The sequence below is a fragment of the Sphaerodactylus townsendi genome, linkage group LG16 (genome assembly GCF_021028975.2).
Source record: "Sphaerodactylus townsendi isolate TG3544 linkage group LG16, MPM_Stown_v2.3, whole genome shotgun sequence".
Lineage (NCBI taxonomy): Eukaryota > Metazoa > Chordata > Lepidosauria > Squamata > Sphaerodactylidae > Sphaerodactylus > Sphaerodactylus townsendi.
Window position 1 is genome coordinate 16,659,524 of NC_059440.1, and position 13,528 is coordinate 16,673,051.

General features: G+C 49.6%; 1 protein-coding gene across 1 annotated transcript in view; it reads left to right on the forward strand.

Annotated features, from left to right (window-relative positions):
* The window catches only part of RFFL (ring finger and FYVE like domain containing E3 ubiquitin protein ligase), a 32,481-nt gene extending 19,714 nt beyond the window's left edge, over positions 1 to 12,767 (forward strand). Inside the window, exons 3-7 of the mRNA XM_048518993.1 lie at positions 3,341 to 3,751; positions 7,117 to 7,200; positions 8,436 to 8,643; positions 10,576 to 10,599; positions 11,787 to 12,767. Of these exons, the coding sequence (XP_048374950.1) occupies positions 3,341 to 3,751; positions 7,117 to 7,200; positions 8,436 to 8,643; positions 10,576 to 10,599; positions 11,787 to 11,977 (918 nt within the window). The 3' untranslated portion in view covers positions 11,978 to 12,767. The remainder of the gene's footprint in view (positions 1 to 3,340; positions 3,752 to 7,116; positions 7,201 to 8,435; positions 8,644 to 10,575; positions 10,600 to 11,786) is intronic.
* The last annotated feature ends 761 nt before the right edge of the window (positions 12,768 to 13,528 follow it).

A 13,528-nucleotide genomic window follows, 5' to 3' on the forward strand; every position in this document is an offset into this window, starting at 1 on the left:
GATAATGATTCCTTTGTGTGCTGCGGACTGTCTATCTCAGTGGTGGCGAACCTATGGCACGGGTGCCAGAGGTGGCACTCAGAGCCCTCTCTGTGGGCACGCACAGAGTGCCCCCCCCCCCACATCTAGGCTGGCCTGGGCCACTGGGCTCTATTTTTAGCATTAAACCTAAGACCTAGTTTTGGGGAAGCAGTGTAGGTAACCCTGTTAAGCGCTGTTAAACCCAATGGTTTTCATGTGAAGAAAATCCTTGTGAAGAAACTCCTTTACCTGGGAGTAAGCTCGGTTGCTGGCAATGGGGTTTGCTTCTGAATAAACCTTCCTAGGGTCATGATTCACCCATTGGAAGAGTTGCACGGTTGCTTCAAAGCAAAGCCACCGACTGCCACCAAGCTTACTCCCGAGTAACACACGCCTCGGAGCCAACCGCTTTTTCTAAACTAAAACATAAGTATTCAGGTTAAATTTCCATGTTGGCACTTTGCGATAAATAAGTGGGTTTTGGGTTGCAATTTGGGCACTCGGTCTTGAAAAGGTTCGCCATCACTGGTCTATCTGGAACAGACACACAATGGAATTACAAGGATGTTCATTGTTCTATCTGACTAATTCCGTCCGTTGTTAATTTGTTCTCATGATGGCACGCTGTTGAATAATTCAGTGTTTTTAAGTCTTAACAAAGGTTAATTTTATTGCCAAAAATGTTGGGCATATTGACAATTTGGCTTATAGAAAATTAAGGCGTTTAGACTTCTAAATTTCATAAATATGCCAGATAGTATAATTTTGTATGCCAAGTAGTGTATGATGTATTTAATTTTTACTAAAGCAGCAAGATTACTGTCAGTCGGGGAAGAATGAAAGAAAAAGAAGAAGAAGAGTTTTGGATTTATATCCCCCCTTTCTCTCCTGCAGGAGACTCAAAGGGGCTTACAATCTCCTTGCTCTTCCCCCCTCACAGCAAGCACCCTGTGAGGTAGGTGGGGCTGAGAGAGCTCCGAGAAGCTGTGACTAGCCCAAGGTCACCCAGCTGGCGTGTGTGGGAGTGTACAGGCTAATCTGAATTCCCCAGATAAGCCTCCACAGCTCAGGTGGCAGAGCTGGGAATCAAACCCGGTTCCTCCAGATTAGATACACGAGCTCTTAACCTCCTACGCTGCTCCCTGCATGTATTTCAGTCTTCTCCCCAATTGCCCAGCATGTTGTATGGGTTAAGGTGTCAGACGAGGATCTGGGAAACACAGGTTCGAATCCCCCACTCTGCCATGGAAGCTTGCTGGGTGACCTTGGGCCAATCAAGCACTCTCAGCTGGAGTGCCCAAACCAGCCAGAGATGGTATTTACTGAATGCACCTAATATAAACCCACCCAAGTGCCAGGTGTTTTTGTCGGAAAGCTCTCCTGCAGAATCAGCGCCACGCTTTACGTTCTCTCCTCCGAACAGGTTTTTCTAGTTACTCCTTTTTGGCGTGTTTGATCCTTGCATGCCGGAGCTCATCAAAAATCATCAGCGTCACAGGCTGGCAAGACAAATTGTCATCCTGTGCCCGGGGAAGGATTTCCCGAGAGGTGGCTGCCGTCCAAGTTTAGTTTTTCAGCACATCCCTTGACCCAGTGGTGCTCCCAGACAAAAGGTGGCGAGGAAAGGGAGAGACACACAGCCTTTTGCCAAGGGGCGTGTCGCGTGCAACGCATCTCCCTCTTGCATTGTCGAAGGCTTTCACAATTAAAAGGGTAAATATATATTTAAACTGTAAATACGGATCTGAAAGAATCTACCGGCGGAAGAAAACCGGGAACACAAAAAAGTATGGGAACATAAGGGGGATGGGGTAGGACTATAAATATCTTGGTTCCCCCCCCCCCCTTCCCCCATGCTTTCTGTTCAAAGTGCCAAAGCTGTGAATGTTTTCATGGGAGCTATCCAGAAGAGCCTTTAGGGGACTAGGCAGTGCATGAATCACTCAGAAGCTCTGGGAATCCTTCCTTCCTGGAAAGGCTGTTAAGTGTGTCAGAGTGTTATGGCCAGGCAAAAAACGTGCCGCACGGAGCCGCAGGAGTTGGCCACTGTTCCCGTTCCATTCCTCACAATGAGCTAAGCTGCTTCACAGCCAAGAAGCCAGCCCTCAAAAGCCAGGCCTCGCTGCAGGCACACACAGAGTTCACCAGAACTGTTCCGGGCTCAATTCCAGGGAAATGCATCCCTCTTGTTTTAGGCGATGCCTTGAATTTGGCCTCAATAGGCAGGAAAGCCACCGAGCGCGCTGCTCTGTGTGGCTCAAGGGCTTGCCGTTGTTCTTGTGGTGACATTGCAGGATTGGTCTCCCTTTCCCCCCAGACCTTAGATGGCTCACTTCTCTCGCCCCTTCGGAGGGAATTTAAAAGTTAACGCTCTTCCCCCTCGTATTCGACACGGGCTGCTGGAATAAAGGGCCCTGGAGCCTTATGCTGCTTGCTTTTGCGCTGCTACTTCTGTGCAGGTTTTAAGCAGATGCTAAAGTGGCCTTAATGCAGATTTTATGTGTGTTTTATTACAGGTTGGCTGCTTTTCTGCAAACTGTTTGGCAGGTTTTTTGCTTGGGAATAGAAATTTTGTTCCATAAAACAACACTGGTGTCAGGGCCCTGTAAGGCAAATAGTTCTCGCCTGTCCTGCTTATGCTTAGCATCAGACTAGGTAGGGATTTAGCAAGGGACTGGTTGGAGAAGATGGGAACAAAAACTAATGGGACACAATAGAGGAGGCACAGTTGTGGCGAAGTAGTTTAGAACATAAAGACATAAGAAAGAGCCTGCTGGGTCAAGACCAGAGTCCATCCAGTCCAGCACTCTGGCGCTCGCAGTGGCCCACCAGGTGTCTTTGGGAGCTCATGTGCAGGATGTGAAAGCAATGGCCTGCTGCTGCTGCTGCTGCTCCTGAGCACCTGGTCTGCTCAGGCATTTGCAATCTCAGATCAGGATTGGTAGCCAGAGATCGACTTCTCCTCCATAAATCTGCCCAGGCCCCTTTTAAAGCTCTCCAGGTTAGTGGCCATCACCACCTCCTGTGGCAGCATATTCCAGTTTAGTCCACTGGAGAAAAAAAATCACCTTTGCCCTTGCGCATTTTTTTAGACGTGAAGCCCATTTGCAATGTAATGTGGTTAAAATGGATATTTCTGAGCAGTGCCAGATGGTATTTTCCCCCTTCGAGGAAGACTAGGAGGGCGTGACCCTGGACCAACCGTTGTTTAGATGACTGTATTGATGTCCTTCTCAGGCGGTACAAGAGGCGAGTCTGGCCTGTCAGCCCAGAATCTCTCCTCTTGGTGTTCACTTCCATCTTTTCCCGTCAAAAACAGCACATCTGCTTGGACTGCAAAAAGGATTTCTGCCCGGCCTGTTCACATCAGCCTGAAAGCGGCCCCTGCCTGTGCCTCCTCTGCGAGCGGTTCCGGGCCACCAACTTCCAGCGGGAGGAGCTGATCAAGATGAAGGTGAAGGACTTGCGGGACTACCTGGAGCTGCGGGAAATCTCCACGGAGATGTGTCGCGAGAAGGATGAGCTGGTGTTTCTCATCATTGGCCAGCAGCCTCCCGTCCCGCAAGGGGACAGGACTACTTGGGCAGCTCCTTTTACGACGGAGTCCGCCGGGCCACAGCCGGACTTGGAGGCCGTGCCACAAACTGGATTGCCAGAGTCTACCTCAACGGATGTCTCTCCGGCATGGAACTCCTCAGATATGGTCTTGCAGACTGAGGAAGCCCTGCAGGTACGTCTTCTCCCAAAGCCCTTCGACGCCGACTTGCCTGCTGTCTTGGTGACGTATTTAATTTTTTTGCTTCATTTATATCCCCAGTTCACGTCGTTCTTCTCTCCTTTGTTTTCCAAGCAACCCTGTGTGGTAGGCTAGGCTGAGAGCGTGAAACCGGCCCGAAATCACCCAGCAGACTTCTGTGGCTGAGTGGAGCCCGGGTCTTCCAGGTCCTAGTTTTACACTCTTAACTGCTGCACGCTCGGTGGTGTTCTATGCTGTAGGCACTCAGGTGTAATGGGAATGCCATCGAAAGAACGTGGCTCAGTGGGAGAGCCCATGGTTGGTGTCCAGGAAACACTTCCTAGCTATTAACTCAGGGCAGCTTTGGATTCATTCAGTTTATATTGATTTATATTCATTCAATTTTATATTCAGTTTATAATCTCTCCCCGCCCCCCCCCCCCAATAGTGGGGCTTAGGGCAGCTAGCAACACATGTAAAATATATCAAACATGCCACCCTTAAATAATCCAAGTCTAAAAATCCAATAGACCATAGATGTCAAACTCAGGCCCTCCAGGTGTTCATGGACTACGATTCCCATCAGCCTATGCCAGCAGGGCCAATTGGCCATGCTAGCAGGGACTGCTGGTAATGGTAGTCTATGAACATCTGGAGGGCCTGAGTTTGACACCTATGCAATAGGCCATCTAATTAACTTAAGTCTTCCAGTGGTGCAGAGGTGAATCAGTTGTCTCAATATTGGATGGTAAAAACGGGAGAGTGTTTGGTGGTAGGAATCAGATGGAAACCAGCAAAGCAGGGGCATGGGAAATGGTACAGAAAGACAGTGACAGTGCAGATAACGCTGTCCTCAGGTGGGAGGTTTTGTGTGCTGGAACTTGCACACAGTGAGTTTGAAAATGAATTTTGGGGTGTGGGTGTGAGGAAGGACCCCTCTCTGCTTCTGGCATTGGGGGCTTCTGCCAGCTGGAGGAAGCTGTCATTCTACCAGTTGGACACAGGCCGAGACCTTTAGCCGCTCACGTAGATTTATAGACCCTTCTCGGCTTGTGGTTAGAAGGCTCTCTTAAAAATTAATGTGGAAATTCCTGTTAAGTTGCTGTTGTGTACATACCTTCTGGCCAGCTCTGGCAGCTGTAGCTTTCTCCAGTCGCTCCCTGCCATTGATGACAGACCTGACTTTTCTCCGCTTTCATCTTTCTCCTGCGATGCTTCTCCAGTCCACATGAGGATGCCTTCTTTAACACGACCCTCGGTCAGTAGAAACTATTGTGTTCAGTCTGCGAAGCACAGCCAAGATAGGGCTTGAGGTTGCCACACTAAGACCATGGACCCTCTTTATGCTTACTAGGGCCGTGGTGGCGAACCTATGGCACTCCAGATGTTCATGGACTACAATTCCCAGCAGCCCCTGCCTGCATGGGCTGATGGGAATTGTTGTCCATGAACATCTGGAGTGCCATAGGTTCACCACCACTGTACTAGGGAGTGGGTGTATTGTATTTAGCGGGGCTGACTTTTGAGAAAGCGCCAATGGGATCATACTGCAGAAATATCAGAATTTGGGCACCCTAAGAGTCACCGTTTTTCTCCCTCCCTAACACATTTCAAGCCCTTGTGGGCAGCAGTGGCGTAGGAGGTTAAGAGCTCGTGTATCTAATCTGGAGGAACCGGGTTTGATTCTCCGCTCTGCCGCCTGAGCTGTGGAGGCTTATCTGGGGAATTCAGATTAGTCTGTACACTCCCACACACGCCAGCTGGGTGACCTTAGGCTAGTTGCAGCTTTTCGGAGCTCTCTCAGCCCCACCTACCTCACAGGGTGTTTGTTGTGAGGGGGGAAGGGCAAGGAGATTGTAAGCCCCTTTGAGTCTCCTGTAGGAGAGAAAGGGGGGATATAAATCCAAACTCTTCTTCCTCTTCTTCTTCAGAGAGAATCTTTCAAATTTTGAGAAGGTGCCCAAAAAATTTCAGAAGATGGGGAAGGGTTTAAGGGGTACCACTTCAGACACCTCTGTTATCATTTTTTAAAATATATATCCCATGCTCATCAGTCAATAGAAGCTGCTTGAGACAGCTCAGAAGAGCAAAACGTTGCATATGCTCGGTCCAGGACCTGGGTGTCTGCAAGTCTGCCTCTCCTGATATGCCCCTTGAAGAGCGTTACACTCTGCAAATAACCTTCTGGAGATCCCCGGCCCAAAAACTGTCCAGCTATCCTTGACCGGGGTGAGAGCCTTTTCAGCTCCGCCCTGGCCTGTTGGAACGCTCCGTCCAATAAGAACAGGGTCCTGCAGGACCTGTCACAGTTCCGCAGGGCCTGTAAGACTAAGCCGTTCCACCAGACCTCTGACTGAGGGCAGCAGCCAAAGTTCAACTCAGCTGGCCTCTGCTTTTTTTGGTTACTAGCTTTTAGAGCAGCGGTTCTCAACCTGTGGGTCGCGACCCCTTTGGGGGTCGAACGACCCTTTCACAGGGGTCGCCTAAGACTCTCTGCATCAGTGTTCTCCATCTGTAAAATGGATAAATGTTAGGGTTGGGGGTCACCACAACATGAGGAACTGTATTAAAGGGTCATGGCATTAGGAAGGTTGAGAACCACTGTTTTAGAGCTTGGGCTCAAAGGTAGTATCTCAGCTTTGTTTCTGGAGGAGGGCGTCTTAAGCCCCACTGGGGAGGTCTCTTTCTTCCCCCCACCCGGTTCATCACCCAGGCCTTTCCCTCTACACCCACCTTGTGTGGTCTCTTAGGAGCCTTTTCCCTGGGTGCCTTGTCATTACCACTCTTCATCTTATCTAGGGATGAGGTCCCTTACGGGGCGAACACCATAGCCGAAGGACAGGAGCAAAGACTCTCCCGCAGAGACTACAGTGAGAATCACCCAGCTCCCCTGAAGGCGAGTTGTAGTGTGCTCTTGGGCCGGCAGGGCTGTGTCACAGATAGTCAGGCTGCTTGCATTCCCTGTGATGTCACGATGGGTCACAAAGGAAACAGGGCAGAGCCGAGGCAGGCCTTTACAGCATGGTCTCTTGGGGGCTTTGTGCAACCCAATGACACTTGCCCCGTGCCTGCTTCCTCGGAGCGAGTGCCCTGGGACATCACTGCTCAAACCCAGGCGTTCTTAACAAGGCTTAGACCACCAACCAGGTGAGCTTCTCTGGATGACGCCTGACCAGAAATGGACTTCGACAGCCGATAAGTCCACTGGTCATTCCTTGACTTCTTCTCGTAGCTCCTTGTGCATTCTGAATTATCTTCCCCAGAGAGGAGCTTGAATGAGCCCGGTCTGGCCTTCTCTGTTCTTCTCTGGATTTTTTGAGGGAGTTTGGCCTTTTCGATAACCTGTTTTCCTCTTTCAGGCAAATGGGCATGTGCCACCCAGCCAAGACGACATGGGGGAAGTGGAGAACGCAGTCGAAGCCATGACTGAGGAGGAGACTCAGGTAGGAAGAAGAAGATGAAGAAGAGTTTGGATTTATATCCCCACTTTCTCTCCTGTAAGGAGACTCTCCTGTAAGGGGCTTACAATCTCCTTTCCCTTCCCCCACCCCAACAGTAAACACCCTGTGAAATGGGTGGGGCTGAGAGCTCCGAAGAACTGTGACCAGCCCAAGGCCACCCAGCTGGCATGTGTTGGAGTGCACAAGCTAATCTGATTCACCAGATAAGCCTCCACAGCTGAAGTGGCAGAGTGGGGACTCAGACCCTGTTCTACAGATTAGAGTGCACCTTCTCTTAACCACCATGTTACGCTGGCTTAGGAGTATATTATCATCTTAGGAGTGGACACTGGAAGAATTTTAGCTTTGGATGACAACAGCTCCTTCCTTTTCTGCTGGTGTGATGGTTTTCTGCACATGGGTAATGCAGGGCAAGGGGCGTTATGGCTAAGCAATTCTGAAGCACTGTTGTATTCTGAAAAGTGCTCCGAGAACAATGACACGTCTCTCTGGTAATGCAAAGTTGGGAGAAAAGGATTTGGGGATGACTGACCTCTGAAGAATGCTGTCTCTCCATCTTGCTTCTGTGTGCATTGAACAGAGCCACTGGGAGTGATGTGCCAGGTGGGGTTGGCCAACTTTCAGCCCCTTCACCCCACATCAGTCGCTTGTACAAAATACACAGCACGGAACCTGTTTCCACATTGCTGTGTGTGTGTGTGAGCTTTAATGTGTAAACACAACTCTGGACACTTAGGCTAGAAAATCTATACTGTTGGATTCTTAGATTTTCAGCTAAGTGTGGTGCAAGAGATCCATGATATAGGACTCACCTTCAGCTTTGATTTGTTTGTGCAAAGGCTAATGAGAGCCCCCACTTAGAAGAGGAATTTGTATTTACAGCCCACTTTTCTGTCCTGTAAGGAGACGCAAGGTGGCTTACAATCTCCTTTCCCTTCCTCTCCCCACAACAGGCACCTTGTGAGGCAGGTGGGGTTGAGAGAGTTCTGAGAGAACTGTGACTAGCCCAAGGTCACCCAGCAGGAATGCAGGAGTGCGGAAACTCATCTGGTTCACCAGATAAGTCTCTGCCACTTCGGTGGAGGAGTGGGGAATCAAACCCAGTTCTCCAGATTAGAATCCACCTGCTCTTAACCACTACACTACGCTGGCAAATTGAGAGTTATTTTCCTCTGATTTTAGCTCGTCAGGCAATTTCAAATCTGTGTGTCTTTCAGTCCACCGACTCGGAGGACACCTTGGTTTTGGGACGCAGGGCCTCGCTGTCTGACCTGACAAGCGTGCGAGACATTGACGCCCTGTCCGTACGGCAACTGAAGGAGATCCTCGCTCGCAACTTTGTGAATTACAAGGGCTGTTGTGAGAAATGGGAGCTGATGGAGAGGGTGACCCGTCTGTACAAAGAGAAGGACCTTCAGCAGCTGGGTAAGACTTTTAAAAAATGCTGTTTTGTTCTCTCCTCGTCACCCATCTTAAAAGGAACCGAAATGGTCCCTCTGATACCTATTGGACCAGAAAATCCACTTTGTCTGCTTTCTTGAAATCTTTAGTAGGCCCTGCCTTGCCCTTAGCAGCCATTTCTCAGAGGCATTTTGCATCTGAGCGTGGAGTCTCCATTTAGCCAACATGGCTGGTAGCTTTTGATAGATCCTCCACACATGTGTCATAACTTCCTCTGGGGAAAAAAATACTAGGAAAACACTATACTTAAGAACATAAGAACATAAGAACAAGCCAGCTGGATCAGACCAAAGTCCATCTAGTCCAGCTCTCTGCTACTCGCAGTGGCCCACCAGGTGCCTTTGGGAGCTCACATGCAGGATGTGAAAGCAATGGCCTTCTGCTGCTGCTGCTCCTGAGCACCTGGTCTGCTAAGGCATTTGCAATCTGAGATCAAGGAGGATCAAGATTGGTAGCCATAAATCGACTTCTCCTCCATAAATCTGTCCAAGCCCCTTTTAAAGCTATCCAGGTTAGTGGCCATCACCACCTCCAGTGGCAGCATATTCCAAACACCAATCATACTTGTCAGCTACATAGAAACATATAGACGGACAATGTGAAATAATTGTGTACAGTAATATAAAGCGCATAGGTGTAAATGCAAAAACGCGGCAAAACAGTCAAGCAAGAAACAATATCACGTATAAGAATCCATCTGAATCTTTTAGGCCCCTTCTGCACAGGCAGAGCGGGTTGCAGACGGGATAAAGTAACCTGCTGTCCTGTTTTCGCATTCGCATGCCTCCGTGCAGGCAGCGAACGGAGCCCGTGGAAGCAATGTGGGTTACCATTGCCTTTGCACTGAAGCACATTCCCCCCCCACTCACCTGCCTCTGCTGCGTAGCTACGCAGGCAGGCATGGACCTCCACAGCCATGCTGACGTCCCTGTGCCCAAGCGTGGCTACGCAGCTGAGAGGCGGTGACTGTAAAAAGGGAGGCGTGCCTGAGTAAAGTGCTTGCCGTTCACTCACGAGCAGCTGCAACCCGCATTAAAACCAAAGAATCGCAGATAGCGCAATTCTCGAATAACCCGTTTTTGGGGAGATACCATGGGACAGCCTCACTTTAGGGGCAGGGGCTGTGCAAAGTCGCCCCCCCGCCCCCATTCCCAGACCCGTTTTTTTCCCATCCCCAGCCCAGGCTTATTGGCCCATGCGGAAGGGGCCTTAGAGATGACAACCAACAGATGTATGTATTCCATTCAAGTCCGTGCCGAAAATGGAAGGACAAGTTTCCCAGGAAATTCTCCCGTTTCTAGGGAAACGCCCACTTTCTCAGTCAGTAAAGTGAATTGCTGTCTCGCCCAAATGAATCACTCTTTACAAGCTTGAAAGCCAACCAGCGAAATACTAGCATGTCCTCGTACATCTGGGCGGCAACGCAGCCAACTCGGTGAAGCATCGCTGTAATTCCTTACATTATTGTACACAATTATTACATGTTGTGTTAATATGTTTCTAGTAGCTTATAAATATTGTGTTTTTCTTGTCTTTTTGGAAGCTTTGGTTGCCCCGCTGTGCTGCTTTACATGTTATCTCCCCTTGAAACCATCTAAGCTGGTGGCCAAAACTACATTCCCGTGGCTAGTGAGTTGCTGAGATAAACTTGCTCTACAGCTGGCAAAATAGCCCCTACCAGCAACGTGTAGTCTGGGAGCACTCAAGAGGCTCAACCAGAGGGAAACGCGATTCCGCCATGTGCCCCTTTTCCCAAGCAACAGTAGGCCCTCTCCCCTGAAATCAAACTGCAGGAGCACAAATAGCTTACCCCATTCCTCTCAAGTTTGGCTGCAATAGCCTTTGCAAAAATGCTCTGGTTGGACTCTGCAGTTCTTTTTTCTCTTTCTTTTTCAGTTTCGGACACAGATGATCAAACCGGTGAGTAGTTTTACTCTGTCTTGAGCAACTCAGTGGAAATCTTCAGCTGTTTTAATGGGGGAGATTTGTCTCCTTGTTATCTGGTATATGGAAGCAGTGTTCTGGAATAGCAGACAGTTGTAAATCATCTCCGCTTGGTGTTTGTGTGCAAGCAAAGCAGTCTCCTCACATCTGGTGGTAGTGAGTTCCGGAGGCAAATCAGGGTTGATTTTAATGTATTTGCTGATTTGTTTTGGTCAAGTTCTGAGCTGCTTTTCATCACTGTTTATGGCCAAGAAGGCACAGCAGACTTTAAATTAATGGAACAGGCATGGTGTGAAGGCGTATGTCAGGGGTGTCCAACTCTAGCGCCCCAGGTGTTCATGGACTATGATTCCCATCAGCCCCTGCCAGCATGGCCAATTGGGACTGATGGGAATCTATGAACATCTGGGGCGCCAGAGTTGGATACCCCTGGCGTATGTTATCTCCAGGACTGGTGATCCTGTCGTGGAACACTTTGAGGGTGTGTGAATAGTTTTGCTCCATCCAGTTTCTGCAATGCTCCTAACTCTTATAAATATCCTTCACATTCTCCTGTGGCAGCAAATATTTGCATCCCAAGGCAAGCGCTTTGCCCATCTGTTGTGCTGACTGTCCTGTTTTCTCACTTCGCCTCTATTCCTGACATAGAGCCAGCGTGGTGTAGTGGTTAAGAGCAGGTGGATTCTAATCTGGTAGAACCAGGTTTGATTCCCCACTCCACTGGAGTGGCAGAGGCTTTTCTGGTGAACCAGATGTGTTTCCGCACTCCTGCTGGGTGATCTTGGGCTAGTCACAGTTCATTCAGAACTCTCTCAGCCCCACTTATCTCACCAGGTATCTGTTGTGGGGAGAGGAAAGAAAAGGAGCTTGTAAGTCACCTTGAGTCTCGATATTGGAAAGAAAGGTGGGATATAAATACAAACTCCTCCTTCGTCTTTCCCAAATCTTTTGGGGGGGGGGGGTTGGCGGAGGGGTACTCTTAAATAGAATGAATGTAATTGCACTAAGAAAAAAGTGTAATTTGGTCTTGGTATTTCGTGTAGTTCAAGTAGATCCGTATTTCGAGTAAATCCGTAGACATGGATCATCTTAGACTGAAACTCATGGGCAGGGAGAGACGTAAGCTTGGATGCTCTGCTCAGCCTTTCTGTTTCTGGTCTTAGCTTCGTCTGGGAACGCCCCTCTCCCCGGCTCGGAAGAGAACCTCTGCAAGGTCTGCATGGACTCGGTTATCGACTGCGTCCTCCTGGAGTGCGGTCACATGGTTACCTGCACGAAATGCGGGAAGCGGATGAACGAGTGCCCCATCTGCCGGCAGTACGTCATCCGAGCCGTCCACGTCTTCAGGTCTTAAGGAACGCTGGCAGCGGAACCGGCGATTGTCTCGGAATGCTTTTCCATTGTGATGGGAGGGACCACCGGCTCGCGAGCACCTTGCCCGACATTCCTAAGCTCGCAGGAGAAAAAAAACGGAGGACTGCGGGGCCTCGAGTTTGTGTGACTCGTTTTTTTTGAGTACACGGCTGTGCACGATACACCTCAGTGCCTGGAGAGCTGGAAGTCTTCACTGGACGTTCAGACACAACCCCAATTTGCTCTTTCCTGCCGGCTCGTGAAGAAAGGACCGGAGATCTGAGGCTTCCCCCCTTCTCTGATGAATAAACCAAGTGGCCTAAGCAAGCTAGCACATGAGAGCGGAGACAGGGTTTGCTGCTACCGATTCTCCTTCCTCTCTCTATAAAATATTCCGCTTCGGGTTATGCCTTTCTTTAAAAATTGTATTTCAGGGGCTAATTCCTTTTCTGATGATTATTTTTTTAAAAAAACAAAACAAACGTAAACCTCTTTTGGTTCTGTTAGTTTGCCTTACAGGTCACGCCACAGGGCGGCCCTTCGGAGTTCCTGTATAGATCAGATTTAATGGTATCGGGAGGATGCCCATGAAGAAACTTCTGCTGCGGCGCCCCGCAGCAGGAATTTACAACTGTGAAGGACTTGGTAGAAACGTTGGTGGATCTGTGTGCTTTTAATGCATACTGCTAGGTCTACCTCCTGGTTTACTTTTAAAAAAACCGATGAGCAAATCCAGTGGGTTTCTGGGAACGGCAAGCGACATTAGGCTCGATTAAATGCACCTCGTTCCACGTTCTAGGACAGGGGTAGGGAACCTGCGGCTCTCCAGATGTTCAGGAACTACAATTCCCATCAGCCTCTGTCAGCATGGCCAATTGGCCATGCTGGTAGGGGCTGATGGGAATTGTAGTTCCTGAACATCTGGAGAGCCGCAGGTTCCCTACCCCTGTTCTAGGAGAATCCCTTGGTTTGCGGCTGATCTCGCTTGTGCAGTTTGTGTCGGGGTGGATGGGGGGGAATGAAGTCAGGGTGACCCACACGTCTTAACTTTTCCCCAAAGCCTTTGTCGTGATAGTGAAATCCTGTGTTGTAACCCATCTTCTCCCACAGGGCCCTTTGCCACCGGGCTGCGTTTTAGTCTCTGGTGGCTGAGCACCGTTTCTCAGCCCACGATGGGGCAGATTTCTCGATTCTGTCTGCCGGAAGCCAAAGACGGTCCAAGCTTGCTTGCGCTCGTCGAGCTACGAGCCTTCGTTTTGCCTTAAAATGCCACGTTTGGCTTTTGAAACTGCCTTGGTTAAGGGGGGCCAGTCGAGCCAGTTCCCGGAGTTCTGGCGGAAGGTGCACGCAGGTGTTTAGAAACGACTTTGCCAAAGGGGGTGTGTGTGTATTTTGGGGGGGCGCGCAGAGTGACTCCTGGAGGGGGGGATACTTCCGCCCACTCTCCGCTCCTTGCTGCCTCTTCTAATTTTGTGTGCCTTCTAGCAGTCGCCGGGGTAAGCACCCCACTCCTTCAGGAATTCAGAAAACTCTGCTCAAAGACAATGACGTT